This window comes from Colletes gigas, unplaced genomic scaffold (assembly GCF_013123115.1).
Source record: "Colletes gigas isolate AHSC1104 unplaced genomic scaffold, ASM1312311v1 Colletes_gigas_Sc00003, whole genome shotgun sequence".
NCBI lineage: Eukaryota > Metazoa > Arthropoda > Insecta > Hymenoptera > Colletidae > Colletes > Colletes gigas.
In genome coordinates, this window is record NW_025106632.1 from 1816255 (window position 1) to 1841914 (window position 25660).

General features: G+C 35.8%; 1 protein-coding gene across 4 annotated transcripts in view; it reads left to right on the forward strand.

Moving 5' to 3' along the window:
• LOC122404486 (bumetanide-sensitive sodium-(potassium)-chloride cotransporter) overlaps positions 1-25660 on the forward strand; it is a 41209-nt gene that overhangs the window by 14899 nt on the left and 650 nt on the right. The window contains exons 1-18 of one of the 4 annotated variants that reach the window (XM_043408461.1): positions 531-1134; positions 13902-14040; positions 16425-16485; positions 19030-19285; positions 19981-20234; positions 20319-20433; positions 20509-20840; positions 20924-21155; positions 21591-21712; positions 21798-21997; positions 22060-22207; positions 22647-22888; positions 22965-23173; positions 23987-24098; positions 24180-24283; positions 24631-24745; positions 24838-24983; positions 25091-25202. In XM_043408461.1, coding sequence (XP_043264396.1) covers positions 13937-14040; positions 16425-16485; positions 19030-19285; positions 19981-20234; positions 20319-20433; positions 20509-20840; positions 20924-21155; positions 21591-21712; positions 21798-21997; positions 22060-22207; positions 22647-22888; positions 22965-23173; positions 23987-24098; positions 24180-24283; positions 24631-24745; positions 24838-24983; positions 25091-25202 — 2864 coding nt within the window. In that variant the 5' untranslated portion in view covers positions 531-1134; positions 13902-13936. Of the gene's footprint in view, positions 1-530; positions 1135-13901; positions 14041-16424; positions 16486-19029; positions 19286-19980; positions 20235-20318; positions 20434-20508; positions 20841-20923; positions 21156-21590; positions 21713-21797; positions 21998-22059; positions 22208-22646; positions 22889-22964; positions 23174-23986; positions 24099-24179; positions 24284-24613; positions 24746-24837; positions 24984-25090; positions 25203-25660 lie in introns of those variants that run through there. The other 3 variants (XM_043408460.1, XM_043408462.1, XM_043408463.1) reach the window with 3 other exon arrangements.

Genomic DNA, 25660 nt, shown 5'->3' on the forward strand with positions numbered 1-25660 from the left:
GATAACTGAACACATGGACCAACCCAATACAAACCTGAAAAAGACAATTTCAAGTGTTTTAAACCTCGAAACGGTTCAAATCTATTGAAACTTTAGATCCTAACAAAATTCCCCGGATAACTGAACACACGCCAATTTCTCGCGTTCTAAACATCAAGATGCACCATCGAAACGGTTCGAATCTATCGAAACTTACGATCGAAACACTCACATCGAGTCCATCGCTACTTTCCATCCCTTGTTCGACGCGTTTCGAGACGAACGGGACTCTCGTCGACGCGCCATCCCGTAATTGATAGATCGATTTACGGGGGCCTGGGGGTCTTTGTACTCTCGCCAATAAACCGAGCCTATATCTCCCAATAATGTTATTCTTTCGCGCGTTTACTCGACCCGTTGTTCGTCCGTGTGTGTATGTGTGCGTGGACGCGAAGGAATGACGTGTGTGTTCTCGCGCGGGCGCACGCGCCACCCGCGCGTGTATTTAAGTGGGTGTGCACGCGTGTGTTTGGAAGAGTTTTACGGAGAAAGGGAAGCTCGACGCATGCTTCCTTCCTTAATGTCGGCCGGTCCGAAGGATTCGAGTGTTGCACGGTGTTCAGTGGCTCGCGTTGGATCCCCGGTGATCGTTCTAGCGGACTCCTCGATCGTGCGCGTTCCGTGTGGATCACGGGTGGATCGCGTACCGAACTTGCCGCCGACATCCCGTGAGTGATCGTTTCGAAACGTGTGCCGCGCTTTTCCTCCAATCTGTCGCGAATTATCCTCCGAAAAACGACTATACTTCTTCCTCTTGCGCGTCTTCCGTTGCTTCGAGAGCCTCCGGGGACACTGTCCGTTGCTCGCGTTGTGTATTTCCGCATTCGATAGCAATTTTCGTGTCCACAAAGGACGAAGGGAGAAGTAGTTTCGTTCTTCGAATCCTGCATGTGAAGCCTCCGTGTTCGCTGCTTCGATCTTCGACAGAGACTTCGTTGCATGGCCAGTTTCTGATCCTTGTGCGTTACACCGGAGAAAAGAACTATTTCCGTTCGCGTTTATTTTGCTTTTTGGTATTTCTCGTCTTTTTTCGAGATTTCGATCTACGATGATACTTTGTGCATGGTGTTGCTGCATGTTGAGTGGTAATTTCGTGTAAGTTGTTTGAGATATATCGTTAGTGTTCCAGGATAGACAATCCTAACAATTACTCTGTGCACATTGAAATATAAATAGTATCTATTCGAATTGAAAAATTTAAAAATTGAGCATTGATCAATAGAAAATGAACTGGTTGCGATTTCGTTGCATCGTTAATTTATCATTTGTATTAAAATCGTCGGGAGCGAAAAATTGGGAATTGGGAATTGGGAATTGGGTGTTTCGATGGACGACTGGTCCGAGTTTTACGAGAAATCCGCGATCTAAAAATGACGCGGCGTCCAACAATTGTTGAGAGCTGAGAATAAGAAAAACATTAATCTCCTGGAAAGTGATCGTGTAAACAGAAGGAAATACCGCTGTGCCGTATATAGATGCATAAACTTCTTGACTTTTATTGAATTTGCTGTTGAAACGCGTGTTAAAGATGCGCCCGGTAACAGGAAACAATTTAAGATACGTTTCTTTATTAATAAACACTAAAAATATGCAGTATGAAACGTGCAACGTTGGGATCCAGGCGAATTAACATTACCAAAATTTTTTCCCCCAGAAATTCACTGTAAAACATTTAAAAACGCGAGAAAATGCGAAAATTTATTTAATTCAAATATTAATTCCTGTCGAATTACTAATTTACGTTCTTTTTTTATTTTACACGCGTAAACAAAAACAATGTTTAACGTTTGCTTGGAAATAAATTTTACATCTTCCAAGGTTAATTGCAGAAGATTTACTCTAAAATAACTTCGTTTTGATGGTGTTTGATATCGTATGGTTTGGAGCAATTTGCTTGGACGAACGTAAGAAACATTATGGCTTATTTTGCGTTTCTTCCACGCGTCTAATCACGCGATACAACCGAAAATAGCAAGTTCCTTCTGGATAAATAAATCCTAGTTGAATTAGATTTCACTGCGTTTTCGTTTGCCAAAACACAACTTTGAAGTTCGATTGCAGGCGCGTGCACTTAAACGGGGCACGTTCTCCGACCAATCCCGACGTACAATCCAAATTTATTATTAGCCAATATCTTCTTCGTGAATTTATCAAATCGAAGAAAAATTTCGTTTTCTCTCGCAACAAAATAAATTCAAATCAATCTTATAAAATACAAATATATTTTTAGTATGGAACGTTTAACGAAAACAGATGGTGAAATAAATTTTTTAATATTGATAAAACAATCGTCTTGAATTGCAGTTGGATTCCAGAAAAATTAATTAAAGCAGTTAGAGAGCAGTGCGGTCCCGGTCAAAGCGTTAAGTGGTTAATAACAATAAAACGAGTGATTGCAGCGATATTCCTCGTACGACAATGAATAATAGTTGGTCTAACGAGCGTATCGTACACGAGAGTGGTTAAAAATAATTTTTGTCATTTGCTTATTGATCATTTTCCACCGACGCCTTCTTATTATTCTCCGCCATAGAAAAATTCCACGAGAAAAGTCTCTTGCATCCTGTGGCTTTCGAGATAGCATCAAAGGGGTAGTTTCACCCTCCAAATTTAATCACGAGTCTTACGCAACCAAAGATATATCCCTTGTTTTTGGCTGCTCTACGAATTCTATATAAAGCCTGCCATATAGGAAAAATGTTCGACCATATTTCAATCTTCCAAACAAAACAAACTCGATATTAAATTTAATCAAATATAAAATTTAATTTCATTCTCAACGATCGATCTTCTTTTGCTCTACGAATTTCTAAAATCGTATGCTTCGAGTTTGAACACAGTTTCGCGTTTTCCAAGAACGGAACGAGTCACAATTTTTCGCCGATCGTCGCTAAATTCCGCCATCGTGACACTGTTCTTCCGACGAGCTCGAAAATCTTTCCGGGAAATCGATAAAAAGTGAATCGAATTTCGAATTTGTCGAAACGATTATTGTCGATCTGACTATATTTATCCGGGGCGTGCACTCGATCACGAACTTGACAGAAATAACGATCGCCGAACAATTTACGAGACAAAACGCCAGGCAAAAGGTTTTGCGCAACCGTCGATCGCATTATCTTCGCTTAGTATCGATAATCTCGATGGCAGATCATCCGCCGCCAATTACCTTTGCAAATTAATTCGCTCCGTCTCTGTTTCTGTGTTTTTACTTCTCAAGAACTGGAACTCGCATTATTCACTCTGTTTCTTCAATTTTTCCAGTCACGAGAACTTCAAATTAACAGAATCTCCACGAAATATAATAATCGTGATTTATTGAAACTTTTACAAAGAATTAAAACTGGAATCTTTTTATGAAAACAATTGTGTATTTTTCAGAATTCTGACAAGTATCTAGATCGATGGAAATTAAAAGAAGGTGAGGTTTGATAACATGTGACGCGATAAAAACTGTGTCGAAATTATCGGGAAGTTGATTCCATTGAGACGAAATTGTTTTGATCGATTATTGCGTACGTTTCCGTGATAAAGAATGATGTATGCCACGCGCCGGGGAAGGAAATAAATAAAAATGTGTTCATTTAACACGAATCGCTTATCTATACGATACTAGTTGCTCCAATTTATACGTTGACGAATCTTACTCGCGATCGTTCTTTCCACCGTTAAAAAATAAATAGAATTATTACAAAACAACTTAAGTTTTTAACGTGTCTATTACCTTGGAAGATAATCGCGTCGATAGATTAGTGGAGGTCACCCTATAGATAATGCAATGTTTCTAAATACTATTATAATGTTTCGACGCTAATATTTATGTAAATTTCAGTAAATACGAAGGTATCAGTGTTTAACTATCGAAAGTTCTAATAAAACTTGAATTTTAATATGGAATTTTTGGTGAAAACTACTATTTTTCATTGCAATACAGCTACTGTTCGTTCGCGAAAAGAAAGCTACTGTCTTCATCCCCACTCCACAGTCTAGCAACTCCCCTCCAATCGCTAGCTGCGTCCCTATTGGCGGAGATCGACCAATAGCGACACCAGCATCGATTAGAGCAACTTTTAGCCAAAAAAGAAATTAGAAAAGTTTTGGAAAAAATGCTCCAAAGTTTACGCGATTCTAACACTTGTACTTCTAAATTTTCAGCATTCTTTACGTAATTAATTAATCGCGAAATCTGCGCTTCGACGACAGAACGTTACGCAACAGACTTTAACCGTCGTTTTTTAATTGAAATTGAAGCAATTTTTAGGTTGGGAATTGTTGCATAAGGAGATGAGTCAAGCTTGCTTGGGCGTCGATTGAACTATCAATCCGTGCAACCTTTTTCAGCTCCGCGTTGTTGCGATTTTCCTGCAATTTTGCAACCTAACGTCATAATTGAAACTTCGAGACACTGGTCTTATCGTCTTTCAAAATCTCGTTACCTCATCCCACAAGCTACGTTTTCTGAAGCTATATAACCAATTTTTGTAACATCCTAACCTCTCTTTATTATTCTAAATAATCATCGCATTTTTTCTGAATTCGTTTCTTCGTTTCAAATATTCTATTCTTATTCCAATCACGAACTTTGGTACTCGTCCAACTTCGGGGACAACCAGAAGTATGATGGCGCCATATTGGAATTCTACAATCAGAACTTATAATAAATAGCACTGTTACCCAACGTTGCTACACAATAAATTGAAAGTTCGCGAGTTTAACTATTTTACATTTCACCTTTTTATAAAATTTAGACCTGAAAGCAGAGCAGATCTCCCGTCAAAAATGGCGGTCGAACGTTGTGCAGGCTCGTTTATTGCACCACCGGCGATAAAGCAACCGTTCAAGTTCGTGCTCTAATGAGAAAACAGCTCCTCTTATCCAATAAAGGGGTAGCGATTAATTAAGTAGAGCAACAATGTTCAAGATGCAAAGTACTTACATTCGTCTCCCCTTAATTAATCGTTGCTCCTTTCATTAGAGACGCGGGACAATTTGTCATTTCGTATACAGAATAAAAACTAGAATCAACAACCTTCGCTCTGTCGGTACACGTTTCTTAACACATTACCGACCGGTAAAATCGGTATTTTGCCATCAATGGTTACCGACTGGTAGCCTAACCTATTAATCGGTCGTCAAGAATGTACAAAATGTTATTAGATTTAATTATTTTGTAACAGAAAACGATGTAATAAGCACTTGTACAAAGTTTGATTTTCTTTGTTCGTAAAAATGACAATTATCACCGTCACGCAACCGAATGATACAATTTAACACTTTACCGACCGGTGTTTTTAATAATTATATTTCAATGATGGCGTGATGTAATTCGTGAAAGAACTTATCAAGGATGTCATACATTAAGTGTATTAAATACGATAAAATTTAATATAATTTTACTTATTATTTCAGAATTATTATTTTTTATTTCTTTATTTTGAACTTATTTTCATAGTTGTATTTCTTCAAATATTGAAATTGGTAGTATTTGACCTCCTAAAAATATTTTAATATTTAATCCTTACGATATTCCTTTATTAAATTCATTTATTTTAATTTCTTCAGGATTTGTAATTACATGAATAATAAATTAAATTATAGAAAAATTAGTTTATTAATTATAATTATTTTAGGAATTTATTTTTCAATAATACAATATTTAGAATATAATGAAACTAAATTTTGTATTAATGATAGAATTTTTGGATCAATTTTTTATCTATTAACAGGATTTCATGGAATTCATGTAATTATTGGAATTATATTTTTAATAACATGTTTATTTCGAATATCAATTAATCATTTTTCTAAAATTCACCATTAAAATGTTATTAGATTTAATTATTCTGTGACAGAACTTTCACAAAGTTTGATTTTCCCGCGCGATGGCGTCGATCGATACCGATATCGGTCGATAAAGTGTTAAATTGTATCATTCGTTTGCGTGACGGTGATAATTGTCACTTTTACGAACAAAGAAAATCAATCTTTGTGGAAGTATTTATTACATCGTTTTCTGATACAAAATAATTAAATTTAATAACATTTTACACATTCTTGACGACCGATTAATAGGTTAGGTTACCAGTCGGTAACCATTGACGGCAAAAAACCGATTTTACCGGTCGATAAAGTGTTAAATTGAATCATTCGTTTGCGTGCCAAAGTCACGTACCTGTGACAGTGATAATTGTCATTTTTACGAAGAAAGAAAATATTCTTGGTGCAAGGAAATTATTCGAGCCTCCCCTATCGACGTCCAATGACGACCCAGAGTGCTCTTCAGAGATGTTTGATTTAAGGAGCGTCCAGTTTACCTTGTCTTTTATTCGATATGGTTTCGATGCGAATTTCTCGGAAACGCAGAACCGTGTCAACATTCGCGCGAGCGACGTCTAAGACTATGAATGAAACCAAAGTTTGGCCAGCTGTCAAGCGTTACGAGTTCTGGGATCATGGCCAAGTAGCTTCGCGAAAATCCCCGCTGTAAAATTAACTATACGATCGATCCGCGAGCGTACGTTTTGGCGCGACTCGATGGAAACCATTTTAGATCGATTCGTAAACTTCCACGCGGGTTTCATTCATGGACTCTGTAAATTAGAATACGCGAACGAATTCTTTAGATCGACGCTCCGGAGGAGGGAGAATCGAGGACGAAAGTTTTGCAAATTCGTTGCCCGAGAATAGAATTCGACACGCGACCGGTTCTTTCGCTCAACAAATGCGCCTTTCTTCGAAAATCTATTTTCCCATCTGGTTTCGCGCGCGCGCGACGTCCCCCCTCGCTGGTCTTCGAAAATACGCGAAGGTTAAAAGCATGAGACTGTAAACAATCGCGAATATTTAGACGGGATATGCTTTCGATGCATTTTCATCTCTTTTCCCCGCCATCGATCTTTGTCCAAGTTTCTTTAACGCGTTGCAACGAAGAGAAATGGCCCAACTTGTCGATATCAAGATGGCTGCCGTTCTCTAAGCAAGCTTCGTCTATTTAACCCTAGAAAAATAGAACTTTGGAACAGGTTGTGAACTCTTTCCTTCGATTTTAGGGCAGAAAAGACTTTTCGAAAGCTGTTTCGATCACAAAAGTAATTTCTATCTTTATAGATTGCGAAAGTAAAAATAACCTAACCGTTCGAACTTTATACGCGGACAGTTCAATGACCTCGCCTGGCATAGTTTGCTATGCAGAGGTGGTAAAAAATTCCATTTTTCACTTTGCATTTTTGCGTTCTAACGAGAAAAAGCTCTAACATAGTATGGTAATTCTTGTCACGAAAATTTCAAGGCCATCGGTTGATTAGTTTGCGACATATCACGTTTACTAGTTAAAGAAATACAAATTCAAGGAAAACGTGTTTTCAGTTTCGTTTGTGATAAAGTTTCACCATGATCTGTTTAAACGTATATTTATCGATTCTTTTAATCTCGAACAATGTTAAAGTTCTTTCAAAACCTTAGAAAAATCGTGTAAAAAGAGTTATTCGAATTTGTGTAACTTTGAGGAACTCGTTCCAAAACCAATAACACGCCAGGAGCGACAAATATCGGACATTATGGCAGAATATATCGTGCCAAGATGACAGAAATACGATTAGGGGCTCGAGCATAAAACTGACGTATAAACGGCGGTGAATTATTGTTCCGAGAATGAGATGATACATTTTTTAATTAATTTCTCTGCTCGTGGAATTCAGAAAATTTGGCAATCTGTTGGTCTTCAGAATGGTGACTAGGCGTTGACAAATTAACTTTCTCAGAAGCAGATATTTCCTTTTGAATCGTGTTCAACAATGTTGAAATTTTCGAAACTCGAACAGAATGTTTATCCACAGGTGGGCAACCTTTTCTGACTAACACATATATAATATTGAAATACGCAAAATTGTACAAGACATACTATTATCATATATGTATACATACTATACAGGGTGTTCGGCCACCTCTAGCAAAAATTTTAATGAGCGATAGTAGAGGCCAAAATAAGACGAAAATCAAGAATACTAATTTGTTGGTGGAAGCTTCGTTAAAAAGTTATTAACGTTTAAAGTGCCGCTCTTACTGAATTTTTTTCACGAAAATGCGCAAGATTTCGGGGGTATGTCGATTCACCAAAAATGACTGTAATTGAACCCTACAACCGAAAATAATTTTTCCACAACGATTTGCAATTTTTTAATTTTCTCGAATAATTTCACACCTTCTCTATTTTTTTTCTCGAAACTGGGCAGGATTTCGTGGGGTATGTCTAATGACAAAAACTGATTGTAATTGACCCCCGCAACCGAAAATAATTTTTCCACAACGATTTGCAATTTTTTTTCTCCGTTGAAAAATTTAGGCACCTAATTGGATTTTCAGTAAGGAATTTTTTTCTCGAAACTGCGTACGATTTCGGAGGTATGTGTAATGATAAAAAAATGATTGCAATTGATCCCCGCGACCGAAAATAATTTTTTTAAAACGATTTGAAAAATTTTTTTTCGCCGAAAAATTTCAGCACCTACTCGATTTTTTTTCTCGAAAGTAGATAGGATTTCGGAGGTATGTGTACTCACCAAAAATGATTGCAGTTGACCCCCGCAACCGAAAATAATTTTTCCAGAACGATTTGAAATTTTTGAATTTAATTGTTAATAACTTTTCAACGAAGCTTCCATCAACAAATTAGTATTGTTGATTTTCGTCTTATTTTGGCCTCTACTATCGCTCATTAAAATTTTTGCTAGAGGTGGCCGAACACCCTGTATATAGATATATCAATGGATTCAGAAAAGAAATTGTGTTCTTTTTTGTTATTATGTAAATTGTGATTTCTTTAAAAATAATGTTATAAAGAAATTTTTTGTTATAAACAAATTATTTTTTACAAAATTGATGACCAGCATTTATATGTACCATAAAAAACCATGAAACTCTTCCTTGAGAAGTTTTCTTCTATGATAGTTTTTGAGATAGCCTTTGTAGCTGAAATTTTATATGAAAACGATATAAAATATATCTTATTTTTCGGTTCTTTAAAACGTATCCAAAATTCAGAACAATCGGAGGTGGACACCTAAGAAACCTTCCAAAAAGAATGAATGAATTTTCAGCAACGAATAACCATAACTCAAAGTGTCAAACACTGTTTACTAAATTATGATTACTTTAAAAATAATGTTATAAACAAATTATTTTTTACAAAATTGATGACCAGCATTTATATGTACCATAAAAAACCATGAAACTCTTCCTTGAGAAGTTTTCTTCCAACTATGATAGTTTTTGAGATAGCCTTTGTAGGTGAAATTTTATATGAAAACGATATAAAAAATATATCTTATTTTTCGGTTCTTTAAAACGTATCCAAAATTCAGAACAATCGGAGGTGGACACCTAAGAAACCTTCCAAAAAGAATGAATGAATTTTCAGCAACGAATAACCATAACTCAAAGTGTCAAACACTGTTTACTAAATTATGATTTCTTTAAAATAATATTATAAACAAATTATTTTTTACAAAATTGATGACCAGCATTTATATGTACCATAAAAAACCATGAAACTCTTCCTTGAGAAGTTTTCTTCTATGATAGTTTTTGAGATAGCCTTTGTAGCTGAAATTTTATATGAAAACGATATAAAATATATCTTATTTTTCGGTTCTTTAAAACGTATCCAAAATTCAGAACAATCGGAGGTGGACACCTAAGAAACCTTCCAAAAAGAATGAATGAATTTTCAGCAACGAATAACCATAACTCAAAGTGTCAAACACTGTTTACTAAATTATGATTACTTTAAAAATAATGTTATAAACAAATTATTTTTTACAAAATTGATGACCAGCATTTACATGTATATAAAAAACCATGAAACTCTTCCTTGAGAAGTTTTCTTCCAACTATGATAGTTTTTGAGATAGCCTTTGTAGGTGTAACTTTATATGAAAACGATATAAAAAAATATCTTATTTTTCGGTTCTTTAAAACGTATCCAAAATTCAGAACAATCGGAGGTGGACACCTAAGAAACCTTCCAAAAAGAATGAATGAATTTTCAGCAACGAATAACCATAACTCAAAGTGTCAAACACTGTTTACTAAATTATGATTACTTTAAAAATAATGTTATAAACAAATTATTTTTTACAAAATTGATGACCAGCATTTACATGTATATAAAAAACCATGAAACTCTTCCTTGAGAAGTTTTCTTCCAACTATGATAGTTTTTGAGATAGCCTTTGTAGGTGTAACTTTATATGAAAACGATATAAAAAATATCTTATTTTTCGGTTCTTTAAAACGTATCCAAAATTCAGAACAATCGGAGGTGGACACCTAAGAAACCTTCCAAAAAGAATGAATGAATTTTCAGCAACGAATAACCATAACTCAAAGTGTCAAACACTGTTTACTAAATTATGATTTCTTTTAAAATAATATTATAAACAAATTATTTTTTACAAAATTGATGACCAGCATTTATATGTACCATAAAAAACCATGAAACTCTTCCTTGAGAAGTTTTCTTCTATGATAGTTTTTGAGATAGCCTTTGTAGCTGAAATTTTATATGAAAACGATATAAAATATATCTTATTTTTCGGTTCTTTAAAACGTATCCAAAATTCAGAACAATCGGAGGTGGACACCTAAGAAACCTTCCAAAAAGAATGAATGAATTTTCAGCAACGAATAACCATAACTCAAAGTGTCAAACACTGTTTACTAAATTATGATTACTTTAAAAATAATGTTATAAACAAATTATTTTTTACAAAATTGATGACCAGCATTTATATGTACCATAAAAAACCATGAAACTCTTCCTTGAGAAGTTTTCTTCTACTATGATAGTTTTTGAGATAGCCTTTGTAGCTGAAATTTTATATGAAAACGATATAAAAATATATCTTATTTTTCGGTCCTTTAAAACGTATCCAAAATTCAGAACAATCGGAGGTGGACACCTAAGAAACCTTCCAAAAAGAATGAATGAATTTTCAGCAACGAATAACCATAACTCAAAGTGTCAAACACTGTTTACTAAATTATGATTACTTTAAAAATAATGTTATAAACAAATTATTTTTTACAAAATTGATGACCAGCATTTATATGTGCATAAAAAACCATGAAACTCTTCCTTGAGAAGTTTTCTTCTAACTATGATAGTTTTCGAGATAGCCTTTGTAGCTGAAATTTTATATAAAAATGATATAAAAAAGTACGTACATCTTATTTTTCAGTTCTTTAAAACGTATCCAAAATTCAGAACAATCGGAGGTGGACACCTAAGAAACCTTCCAAAAAGAATGAATGAATTTTCAGCAACGAATAACCATAACTCAAAGTGTCAAACACTGTTTACTAAATTATGATTTCTTTAAAAATAATGTTATAAACAAATTATTTTTTACAAAATTGATGACCAGCATTTATATGTGCATAAAAAACCATGAAACTCTTCCTTGAGAAGTTTTCTTCCAACTATGATAGTTTTTGAGATAGCCTTTGTAGGTGAAACTTTATATGAAAACGATATAAAAAAATATCTTATTTTTCGGTTCTTTAAAACGTATCCAAAATTCAGAACAATCGGAGGTGGACACCTAAGAAACCTTCCAAAAAGAATGAATGAATTTTCAGCAACGAATAACCATAACTCAAAGTGTCAAACACTGTTTACTAAATTATGATTTCTTTTAAAATAATATTATAAACAAATTATTTTTTACAAAATTGATGACCAGCATTTACATGTATATAAAAAACCATGAAACTCTTCCTTGAGAAGTTTTCTTCCAACTATGATAGTTTTTGAGATAGCCTTTGTAGGTGAAACTTTATATGAAAACGATATAAAAAAATATCTTATTTTTCGGTTCTTTAAAACGTATCCAAAATTCAGAACAATCGGAGGTGGACACCTAAGAAACCTTCCAAAAAGAATGAATGAATTTTCAGCAACGAATAACCATAACTCAAAGTGTCAAACACTGTTTACTAAATTATGATTACTTTAAAAATAATGTTATAAACAAATTATTTTTTACAAAATTGATGACCAGCATTTACATGTATATAAAAAACCATGAAACTCTTCCTTGAGAAGTTTTCTTCCAACTATGATAGTTTTTGAGATAGCCTTTGTAGGTGTAACTTTATATGAAAACGATATAAAAAAATATCTTATTTTTCGGTTCTTTAAAACGTATCCAAAATTCAGAACAATCGGAGGTGGACACCTAAGAAACCTTCCAAAAAGAATGAATGAATTTTCAGCAACGAATAACCATAACTCAAAGTGTCAAACACTGTTTACTAAATTATGATTTCTTTTAAAATAATATTATAAACAAATTATTTTTTACAAAATTGATGACCAGCATTTACATGTATATAAAAAACCATGAAACTCTTCCTTGAGAAGTTTTCTTCCAACTATGATAGTTTTTGAGATAGCCTTTGTAGGTGTAACTTTATATGAAAACGATATAAAAAAATATCTTATTTTTCGGTTCTTTAAAACGTATCCAAAATTCAGAACAATCGGAGGTGGACACCTAAGAAACCTTCCAAGAAGAATGAATGAATTTTCAGCAACGAATAACCATAACTCAAAGTGTCAAACACTGTTTACTAAATTATGATTACTTTAAAAATAATGTTATAAACAAATTATTTTTTACAAAATTGATGACCAGCATTTATATGTGCATAAAAAACCATGAAACTCTTCCTTGAGAAGTTTTCTTCCAACTATGATAGTTTTTGAGATAGCCTTTGTAGCTGAAATTTTATATAAAAATGATATAAAAAAGTACGTACATCTTATTTTTCAGTTCTTTAAAACGTATCCAAAATTCAGAACAATCGGAGGCGAACACCTAAACAACTTTGTAAGAAGAATGAATGAATTTTTAGCAACGAATAGCCATAACTCAGAGTGTCGAACACTGTTTCATCATTATTGATTTATCCTTATATTGGCACGTGTAGACCTCCCAAAAAGACTGTCCACGTGTACGTGGACGCTATCTATGCAAATTACCACGTGTACGGAAACTTAGAACAATTTGAACGCCTAAAATCTAATGTCTCTAATGGATCGCAAGTGTGAATTCGAGTACTTACAAGGCTCCGTGTAACAGTTACCTATTAACACCTGCTGTCAAATGTTTTCTCACGGAACACTTTGCATAAAACGACGGGATACGTCGCTCCTGATCGAGCAAGCGCGAGAATTTGCAACATTTCATCGAACACCGATTCCTCGAAACAATCGAATATCGCGTTCTCGAATATCGTGTGGGAATCCTGAGCAAGAATCAGAGCTGTAGACTCTACGAGCTGTTGATCAACACGTTGACTGTCGGTCTAAAATCCTAAAATTGTTTACGGGACCAAAACTTTCATTTCAGGCAATTGTAAAGTACAGAACTTAAAAGTTGTCGTAGTAGTTGCTTTCGTAACCTTAAAATTTACGTTAAAATTTACGAAGCCTATTAAAATTGATTTTCTTTAACATTTCAACTTGAGAATTGATTATTGCTAGACTGCGGATCTTTATGCAAATTCATATTTTTATTAATAGAATTAATAAAATGGGAGCTTTGTAGATTATTGTCTCAACCCCTAAGTATAATAATTCGTATCTTACTTTAAGTGTTTCTTATATTTTTGCATATTAAATGCATTCTGTAGTTTGTTGAGGTTTAAAATTTCCCATAAATGCATAAACATCCGCAGTCTGATTATTAGAGTTCTACTGTTAAAAGTTCTGTCACCCATATATGGCTGACGTGGCAGTCAAAGTGTTAAACGACCTCGACGTCGTGCACGAATATTCTGAATTTAGGTGTTCCTTTCAGATTCAACCAGACACGGTTGACGCGTACTTGAAGCAATGGATGATGAAGTAATTAGTGGGAACCAAAACAATAAGAGATCACCGATGACGCTGAACGTCAGCGGACTGTGGGACGTTGTTCCTCGTTTGGATCACTACAGGTAAAAAATCATTTCTCACGCTCTTTACAACCGCCAAAAACGTTCTATAAAAAGTCGATGCACAGTTTCGGAAGATAAATAAAATTGAACGAGATTAAAAGGAGACTAAAAAGCACATTTTGCGAGAACAAACTGTTTAGTGCAGCTTCAGAACTAACGAAACTCTCTCTCTCTCTCTCTCTCCCTCTCTTAGCTAAACATACAACACAGATTTACACCCATCCACAAAAGATCCGTTTACGAGTTTTTCGAACTCTACACAACCGTGACACATGATGTACCACACATGTTGGCCGCGGTTTCCCAGCGACGTGGTCTTAATTTGAAACTTTCAAACCACGATTCGTAAAGATATCGAACAGTAAAAGAGATAATTGTAACCACAGATTCCGATGGGATGGTTAGTTCGTATTTTATTGGCGGCTGAAAGTTGCACGAGAAATTGTTAACCCTTTGCGCTCTTATTTCGAGTCTCGATATCAGTTTTTATCTGAGGATCTCCTTTGTCGAGTCTCACATTTTTCCAAGTTCGAGCCAAAGAGATATACTACATTTGGAAATTGCAAAATACAACAATAGTGGAAATAAAACAGATATTTAATTCAATTTATTTGTTCCTCTATTTTTTAGTTAACGTAAATTTTCCAAGTTCGAACCAAAAAGATATGCTGCATTTGAAAATTGCAAAATACAACAATAACGTAAATAAAACAGATATTTCATTGAATTTATTTTGTTTAAAATGACCTATTAAAATCACCTATTTTTTAGTTAACGTAAATTTTCCAAGTTCGAACCAAAGAGATATCCTACATTTGAAAATTGCAAAATACAACAATAGTGGAAATAAAACAGATATTTCATTGAATTTATTTGTTCCTCTATATTGTTTAAACTCACCTATTTTTTAGTGAACTTAAATTTCAAATAAAACACTTGAAAGCATTGTGAGCTGCTGGTAACAAAATTGAAATATAATTTGGGGTGCAAAGGGTTAACACTCAAGATGTTTAATTGAATTTATTTGTTTCTCTATATTGTTTAAACTTAGCTATTTTTTAGTTAACGTAAATTTTCCAAGTTCGAACCAAAAAGATATGCTGCATTTGAAAATTGCAAAATACAACAATAACGTAAATAAAACAGATATTTCATTGAATTTATTTTGTTTAAAATGACCTATTAAAATCACCTATTTTTTAGTTAACGTAAATTTTCCAAGTTCGAACCAAAGAGATATCCTACATTTGAAAATTGCAAAATACAACAATAGTGGAAATAAAACAGATATTTCATTGAATTTATTTGTTCCTCTATATTGTTTAAACTCACCTATTTTTTAGTGAACTTAAATTTCAAATAAAACACTTGAAAGCATTGTGAGCTGCTGGTAACAAAATTGAAATATAATTTGGGGTGCAAAGGGTTAACACTCAAGATGTTTAATTGAATTTATTTGTTCCTCTATTTGTTTAAGATCTCCTATTTTTTAGTTAACATAAATTTTCCAAGTTCGAACCAAAGAGATATCCTACATTTGAAAATTGCAAAATACAATAATAATGTAAATAAAACAGATATTTAATTGAATTCATTTGTTTAAAATGACCTATTAAAATCACCTATTTTTTAGTTAACGTAAATTTTCCAAGTTCGAACCAAAGAGATATCTTGCATTTGAAAATTGCAAAATACAACAATAACATAAATAAAACAGATATTTAATTGAATTTATTTGTATAAACTCTCCTATTTTTCAGTTAACGTAAATTTCAAATAAAACAACACTTGATAGCGTTGTGAGCTGCTGTTAACAAAATTGAAATATAATTTGGAGCGCAAAGGATTAACACTCGAGATATTTAATTGAATTTATTTGTTCCTCTATTTGTTTAAACTCTCCTGTTTTTCATTTTTATTTCAGGAACTCCTTTGTCCCAATCGACATTTTTTCAAGTCCAAGCCAAAGAGATATACACTTGAAAATTTACAAAATACAATAATTTTTAATCAACGTAAATTTCAAATAAAACACTTAAAAGCATTGGGAGCAGCTGGTAACAAGATTTAAATATATTTTCAAGTCCAAGCCATAGAGATATACACTTGAAAATTTACAAAATACAATAATTTTTAATCAACGTAAATTTCAAATAGAACACTTAAAAGCTTTGGGGAGCTGCTGTTAACAGAATTGAAATATAATTTGTAGTGCAAAGGGTTAACAGTTGATATGGAACGTCCCTGTTCTCGCGAGAAACGATCCCTTTCGCCATTAACGGCCTTTCCCAGCCCGTTCCTCGGTTTATCCTAATTTAATTAACTTCATTCCCCCCCCCCGCTAATAACATTACAGCAAGTGACAAGAACGTCTTTGTTTGTAGATTGAGTCGACGCGCTAAGAGGCCATCGTTGAGCACCCTGCACGAAGGAAATCTTATAAAGGTAAAATTGCCACATCCTACGGTCATTCGTACCACCACCCTCGGTCGCGATACCCTTGAACGCATTGAAAAGTCGATACTTTTCCCAAACAATTACTTATCGTAATTGCCAGGCGTCCGCGTTCGCCCCAGAAGAACGACTGGTCGATCGACTCTTAAGTTTACCGAAAATGTAACCATTCTCAAAGTCTGACAGAAGAATATTGTCGAATGGAAATCTCAAAATGGTTTCTGCTCGTGCATTATAACGGATTATCAATTTCCTGGCGAGCTATCGCTGTTCACATCCGAGAATCGAAGAAATAATTTAACTAACGAAGCAAAAGTGAAAAGTTATTATGCGTAATTCAAATTGAGCAATCGAGAAGCTTCATCGAATACGGACACTCGTACACAATTCCTCGTCAAGCGAGGTATTTTTCAGCCATAAGTGAAATTAACTAATGTAATTGCTGTTTCCCAAAGGTCCTCAGAGCTTGATCGATATCTCTCGACGAACATCGCCACATTTGCGCGAAATATTCCCGGCTTCGAAGGGATGGTTTTCGTCTCGTAATGATAAGATTTCGCTTTAAAGTCGAGCATCGTTCCTCGTAAGAATGAAATTTTTCACGTGACGTAATTATCGATCGTCGAACGACAGCATTTGCGTCAGTACGAGCATCGATTCATCAGCACAATCTGGTTGTCATTTGGCCGCGATGTGCAAACTACGATGTTTGCAACGATTAAATCGACAGCAAATGTTTGAACGTCGAGATTACACGCGGCGTGTATGGGCATACAATTTCTAAAAGGTTTGCACATGCACGGAACAATCGTGTCGTTTGTTCGAAATGGTAACTTAACGCTGGAACTACCAAACCAGTCGAAATGATCGTAATTTCTAATAGAACTTGTAAAAAATTTATCGTAATTTTCTCTAAGAGAATACAGGGTGGTCCACGCAATTGTTACAAGTCATAACTCCGTTATTATTGCATTTCCGAAAAAATGCCAAAGGAAGAAGATAAATGGTTCGAAGGGCACTGCATCCGTAGGCCTTTAATTTTTTTTTAGATGCAGCGGTGCATGTGCAATTAACAATTGCATCATTTGTTTCAACGGAAATGCATATTTTTTTTTACACGGGTCGATTCTTCTGCTCGTTCTGCGTAAAAAATGATTAGGGTACCATGGCAAAAAAATTGTTAGATCTCGAGATATTTAAAGAAAATGTCTTTATTGAAGAAGATGCTCAAACTAACTATATTTCTTCGCGTATCTATCGTTTCAATTTCTTTGGTACAAATAAACGCACTATAATTGTCGGTAGTTCTAGCGTTGACCCTTTGCACTCCTTGAAAATTACAAAATACAATAATAGTGGAAATGAAACAGTATTTAATTGAATTTATTTGTTCCTCTGTTTGTTTAAATTGCCTAATATTTTAGTTAACGTACATTTCAAATAAAACACTTGAAAGCGTTGGGAGCTGCTGATAACAAAATTGAAATATAATTCGAAGTGCAAAGGGTTAAATTTCTGAGTACGTTTAGAGAGAATTTGAACGTTTCTAAAAAGTATGAATTAAAATAAAATTTCGAATTTTTTAGTAATCGAGAGCTTCTAAAATGAATACACTAAACTCCATCGCTGTCGACGATACGATTCGTTTTAATTGCGCGTAATTTTAGGCGGCGATTTGAATGAAACCTCGTAAGCATATAGATAGAAAATCCAAAAATATTGGACTTCCCCCGCGGGGCCGTTAACGTAGATACTGACTAGATTACGAGATATTTAAAAATAAAAATCACGTTTCGCGCGCCAATGCGTTAAGTATCCTTGATTTCACACTTCTTCTAAGTAAACAGTGGCTAAGTATAAAGCGGTTCATACATGATCGAGGTTTATGGGAAGCTTACACGCTGGTTGTACCGCCCTTCTCGTGAAAAAGGTCGCGGGAAAGTGGCAAACAAGCAGTAAACTTGTAGAAGCCACCTTAAGGGTGTCTTCTAAGAAAAAAGAACGAAATTCGAAAGACTTCGTCTCCTTTAAACTTGTATAACTCAGGAAATATTTAAAAGAAAAGGGATATCTTTGTTTACTGTGATTACCTATATAGTATTAATGCAACTAGTGCAATAAACGCCAATTATATGGATTGACAAATGAAAATTTGTCACGAACCACGTAAAGCCTTGCCCGCTGAGGGGTAACTGACCACGTTCACGCTACCCCTTCTCCTTTTCAACGCGTGTAACGGTCATGCGCTCTGAGACGCTCGAGACTGCGCGCCAGAGATGCGCAGAATCATTCTTCGACGAACCTTCAAGCGACTCCGACCTTCTGAAACGTCTAACCTTGACACGATTAACTTGTACGATACAGAGACACTACAAATTGCTATAAAATTACAATTCTTTAACTTCGTTGTATATACAGAGCACAGAATGTTTTTTCTTTGATTTCTAAGAATGGAAATAAATATCAAATACGTTTCCATCTTATCCTCGTCCACGATTTATTGTTTAAAAATTGTAAATGTTGTTCAAATTTCAGGACCCCAATATAGAGGCTGGTCAGATTGGAACATCCCAGCAGAAGCACACGGGGATAAAGTTAGGATGGATCCAAGGTGTCTTGATACCATGCCTCCTCAATATATGGGGTGTAATGCTTTTCCTGCGACTGTCCTGGGTGGTGGCCCAGGCGGGCATATTGCACAGCGTCATCATTATCGGAATATCCGCGGCAGTCTGCGTCATCACGACGCTTAGCCTCAGCGCAATTAGTACTAATGGGGAAGTAAAGGGAGGTGTGTTACGGGGCTCCCATTTTCTCGTTCTTTTTTCTCAGAGGTGTGGCACTATGTACCTTGTTGATACTGCGCGTTGCACGTTGGAAATTGTTTTTCCAAGAAAAGGAACGTTGTCCCCAGAAACAACGACGCGAAGCTTCGTTTGCAACGTCTTTTAAAGAAATTTATTGTTCACTTTTGGCGATTCTTGCCATTTTAGATTCTTGCAATTTCCAATGTATTAATTATTTTTGGCTCCAATCTTTATGAAATTATCCTCACATCGAAGAGGTCCATAAATTGTTGCGCAATGGTATCAAACATGGATACATTTGCCATCAAAATGAAATTATTAAATCCACTGTTATTTTGATACAAGTGAATGGTAGCGAAATTAGTGTTATTATAGGCCCGAATTAACCCCTTAACGCTGACTGCTTTGAAAAACAATATTTCTTTAATCCAACGGTTTAAGGGATGGCAATAAAAAATATTTGTTTTCCTTCAAATCACGTGTATGTCAGATGCAACATTGTAATAAGAGAAACTTTTTATATAGCTCAGAAACAAATCCAATAATGAAAACAGATCGTTCTCGGTTAACCCGAAAAATATGAGCGGTTAAGGAGTTCGAGGCCTTCTAATTCGCACCTGTACACATCCAAACACATTGTTTAGGTTCAATGATGTATAAATAGCGTGAATTTCTACAGGTGGCATATATTTCATCATATCGCGAACCCTGGGGGCGGAATTCGGGGCCTCCGTAGGAATTGTATTCGCGTTTGCCAACGCAGTATCGGCTTCGATGAACACTATCGGTTTCTGCGACTCCTTGAACGATCTGCTGCGGGAACATAACTTGAAAATCATCGACAACGGAGTGAACGACGTTCGAATCGTAGGCATATTCGCTCTGATCGCCATGATTATGGTCTGCGCGGTCGGAATGGAATGGGAATCAAAGGTACTTATTGCCTCGTTGTATTTAACGAAAAACATTTAAATAAGTCTTTCCAATGCAATTAGCAACGAAACATGTTTCTTTCAGGCACAAAACTTCCTCATAGCCATCATCGTCGCCGCCATCTTTGACTTCTTGATCGGTACCATTATGGGTCCGTCGAGTATACCCCAGAAAGCACACGGATTTATTGGATTTTCGTGTAAATTATTCTAAATATTTCCAATTATCCATTCAATGCTTCTGTGTATCCTAGAATTATTTCTTGAATCCTCAGCCGAGGTGTTCATGAGCAACTTGGGAACGGATTACCGGTTCTCGGAGAACAGCAACCAAACGTTCTTCTCGGTGTTCGCCATTTTCTTCCCGTCGGTGACCGGGATACAGGCTGGCGCGAACATATCCGGCGATTTGAAGGATCCAGCCAGCAGCATCCCAATTGGAACTCTTTTGGCGTTGCTTATTTCGATGCTCAGTTACCTCACTTTCGTCCTGTTCGCCGGTGGGGCTGCTTTGAGAGACGCCAGTGGCTTGGTGGGCGCGAACAACACCATAATAAATTGCATCCCACAAGTGAATTGCACTTTTGGATTGCACAACAGTTACTCGGTACGACAGAAACTTCTTCTTTTTAAAGAGGAGTCAATGACCAACTATGGACCACGATTAGTTCTTGAATCTTCGTTTTCAAGGTGATGCAACTTATGTCTGTTTGGGGGCCCTTCATCTACGCAGGCTGTTTCGCCGCGACCCTCTCGACAGCTCTGACGAACTTACTGTCGGTGCCACGATTGATCCAGGCACTGGGACAAGATCGAATTTATCCCGGTCTGATCTACTTCAGCAAAGGATACGGGAAACACGGCGAACCTTATCGCGGCTACGTCCTGACGTTCTTTGTCGCGGTGTTATTCCTTCTCATAGGTACTTCCCTCTTCTCCTTTCAACACTAGATTCACGGAACCCGTCAATTTGACTGTCTGGTTCCATATTTAACACTTTACCGACCGGTAGCGGTTGATCAACTGTTTTATCGGTCGGTAAACGTCGACCGATAAAACAGTTGATTAATAGGCTATCGGTCGGTAAGCGTTGGCCGGTAAAACAGTCGGTTAATAGGCTATCGGTCGGTAAAGTGTTAAAATTTCAGAACGCGTAAATATTATTTTTTAACAACTTATGTTGAATTTCATTGATACATATATTCTGATTAAAAGAAAAATCGTATTGTAAGGTGATCGTCAACGTGAAAGGTATCGATAAATATACGCGAATATGCGATCAGTGGCCGTAAATCTAGTGTTAAAGTGAAACCTCAGTCGATCTATATTAACGATCGAGCATGCTTTCTGATTTCAGCGAATTTGAACGCAGTCGCGCCTTTGATCTCAAACTTCTACTTGGCGTCCTACGCCTTGATCAACTTCTGCACATTTCACGCGGCACTGATTCGACCGATTGGATGGCGACCAACCTTCAGAGTAATTAATAAACTACGCTCAACACATTTTGTAATTTCTTTTAGCGTTCGTTTTCGATTAACATCGATGCATATCTTTTTTACAGTATTACAACACCTGGCTGTCGCTGTTCGGTTTTATCACGTGCGTCGCCATAATGTTCCTGATCGATTGGGTGACGTCGCTGGTCACGTTCGTCATTATATTCGCGTTGTACTTGATAGTCGTCTACCGGAAACCGGACGTGAATTGGGGTAGCAGTACGCAGGCGCAAACGTACAAGACTGCATTATCGACCGTGTATCGGTAAGGAAGAGCTCGCTTTGGTAAAACCAAAAGGGTTCTACGTGTACGATTTAATTTTTCAGACTGAATTCGATGGACTCTCACGTCAAGAATTACGCTCCTCAAATTTTGGCGCTGACTGGACCACCCAGCTCCAGGCCAGCGTTGCTGCATCTGGCCAATCTTATTACGAAAAATCACTCGCTGTTGATTTGCGGTGAAGTGTATCCGGTACATACGCTTATGATAACAATTATTATTAACCCTTTTTGCACTCCCGTGTGAAGCGTGACTCGACATCAGTTCTCATGGTGCTCCTTTGTCGAGTCAACAATAGAATTAAATTTCATTTTCCTACATTCCGAAAGAAAGCATAAGGTTTGCGCAGTTTGCTCAAACAGAGAAATACCCGAAGAAATAAGGGAAATCAATCTTTTTTTTTACACTTGAAAATTACAAAATACAACATCAGTGTAAATTAAGCAGATATTTAATTGAATTAGTTTGTTCCTCTATTTGTTTAAATTGCTTCATTTTTAACGTAAATTTCAAATGAAACACTTGAAAGCGTTGGGAGCTGCCGGTAACAAAATTGAAATATAATTTGGAGTGCAAAGTGTTAACGATAACTTGTACAACGATTCAAACGATTCCTTTGGTACTGTTTCAGACCAATTTGTCTTATCGTTTCCGATCGGTACGACTGAGAAACGGCTACGGGTGGTTGCATCAGCAACGCATAAAGTCGTTCTATCACGTAGTGGAGGACTTGAGTTTCGAAAGGGGCGCGTCAGCGTTGATGCAAGCCTCAGGGGTCGGAAAATTGGCGCCAAACGTGGTTCTAATGGGCTACAAAACCCACTGGTCCACTTGCAACCACAAGGATCTTCAAGAATACTTCAACGTCCTCCAGTAAGTTTACTCAAAAGATTTCATACTTTTGTTCCAGCTCTTGGAAAGGAGTTATTTCATTTTGTGTTCGTTGCAGCAACGCGTTCGACCAAAAATTGGCCGTGGCGATGCTACGAATCGCGGAAGGTCTGGATTGTTCCGGGGTTGTAATCGCAAATGGCGACGAGGAACACGGTGCTTTGGCGCAGAGCAGTTACGACTTAACAGGAAGCACTTTGATGCACGTCGACAGCAATTTGTCTATGTCCAGTCAAATTCCAAGGGTACAGAGTGTACCAACAATGGGTAATTATTGATTCTCTTACGAAATATCTGTGTGAAATTTTCGACGAAATTCAAAAATTACAAATCATTCTAGAAAAATTATTTTTAGTTATAGCGGTCAATTACAATCATTTTTTGTGAATAGATATACCCACGAAATCCTACCCAGTTTCGACAAAAAAATTTGAAAAGGTGTGATATTTTCGACAAAATTAAAAAATTTCAAATCATTCTAGAAAAATTGTTTTTGGTTACAGTGGTCAATTACAATCATTTTTAGTGAATAGGCATACCCTCGAAATCCTAACCATTTTCGAGAAAAAAATTCGAGTAGGTGGACAAATTTTTTCGACAAAATTAAAAAATTTCAAATCGTTCTGGAAAAATTATTTTTAGTAGCAGGGATTAATTACAATCATTTTTGGTGAATAGACATACCTCTGAATTCCTACCCAATTTCGAGTAAAAAATTCGATTAGATGTGATATTTTCGACAAAATTAAAAAATTTCAAATCATTCTAAAAAAATTATTTTTAGTTACAGGGGTCAATTACAATCATTTTTGGTGAATAGACATACCCTTGAATTCCTATTCATTGTCGAGAAAAAAATTCGAGTAGGTGGACAAATTTTTCGACAAAATCAAAAAATTTCAAATCGTTCTAAAAAAATTATTTTCGATTGCAGGGGTCAATTGCAATCATTTTTGTTCAATAGACATACCCTTGAATTCCTATCCATTGTCGAGAAAAAAATTCTTTACCGAAAATATACCGTGTGGCCGGAAATGTTTCCCCCAAATTTTATGCGTATCTTATTTTATTTAATTCTAGGAACTCCGTTCGTACCTGTCGATGGGCCACAAATAATCAGGGACTCGCCAACTCATGGAAGCGCTCGAGATCACTTAAAACACAAAAAGAAACACGCAATCGAAAAGCTAATGTAAGAAATTAATTATGTAAATAATTATATCATTTACGTGCGTACAAATAATGTGATAGGATGTTCGTTACAAATATTTAGGGAGAAGCGGCACGCAATGGCAACTGTGCCTGAACACGTGACAATTTTCCAGAGAAAACATAAAAGTGGTACGATCGACGTATGGTGGTTGTACGACGACGGAGGTAATTCATAAAATATTTACACGCACTTGCAAACAATTATGATATTAACACATTACCGACCGATAGCCTATTAATCGAATTTTTTACCGGCCAACGCTTACCGACCGATAGCGTATTAATCAACTTCTTTACCGACCAACGCTTACCGACCGATAGCCGATTAATCAACCGCTACCGGTCGGTAAAGTGTTAAATTAGCGTACAGTAAAGAAACATCAGATAAAATTTTGCTATCTTCCAACGGTCGTTGTTTTACTTTAAACGATTAGTAAGATCACAATTGTTTGCAATCCAACTGTTGAAGAATATAGGCTCATTTGTAAGTGTTAGAAATTCTTATTTGGCAGGTTTGACGATCCTTTTGCCATACATTATTAGCACACGCTCAAACTGGGAACATTGCAAGATGAGAATTTTTGCATTGGCCAACCACAAGCAGGACATTGTGGCGCAAGAAAAAGAGTAAGTTCCAAACAATTCGATTCTTTCGTCTGGATAAAATTTCTTCTTCTGTTTATATACAAAATATTTTATCGTTCATATTTGTTTTCTAGAATGTCGGAGATTATGTCGAAGTTCAGGATAAAATATACCAGCCTCAAAATGGTGGACGATATCAGTGTAGAACCAAAGCAGGAAACGCAAGATTTCTTCGATAAACTCATATCAGATTTCCGAAAAAACGATCCTGCCGACACAGGTAGAGTACAAGCTCATTGATCAATTTCAAAACATTCATTTACTTCGACAACCGTTATTATTAATTATCTTAACTGACACAAATCGATGTGTACAATTTGATCGTAGAATGCTGTGTCACGGAACTTGAACTTCAATCTCTAAAAGATAAGACTCATAGGCAATTGAGACTTCGAGAATTGTTGTTGGAAAACTCCAGTCAGTCCACGTTGGTTGTAATGTAAGCATTTATAACTTCAACAATTTTTATATTTCTTAAGACATTGTCCATGATTATGAACATAGACCAGAGTAAATTTTATAGTTTTCAACCTGTTGATGTTACTAATAATTATACAGGATATTTGGCCAAACCTGGAAAAAATTTTAATGGAAGATTCTAGAGACCAAAATAAGACGAAAATCAAGAATACAAATTTCTTAATCGAGGCTTCGTTAAAAAGTTATTAACGTTTAAAGTTCCAGAACAGCTGCGTGCTTGCGATAGTGGTTCTCGCTCACTAAACTGTGAGGCTCTCGATGAGTCACTAAGTAGAGTTTCTCGTGCTGAGAGAGCGCCACTATCGCAAGCACGCAGATTGCCATTCTACACGCGGAACTTTAAACGTTAATAACTTTTTAACGAAGCCCCGATCAACAAATTGGTATTCTTGATTTTCGTCTTATTTTGGCCTCCAG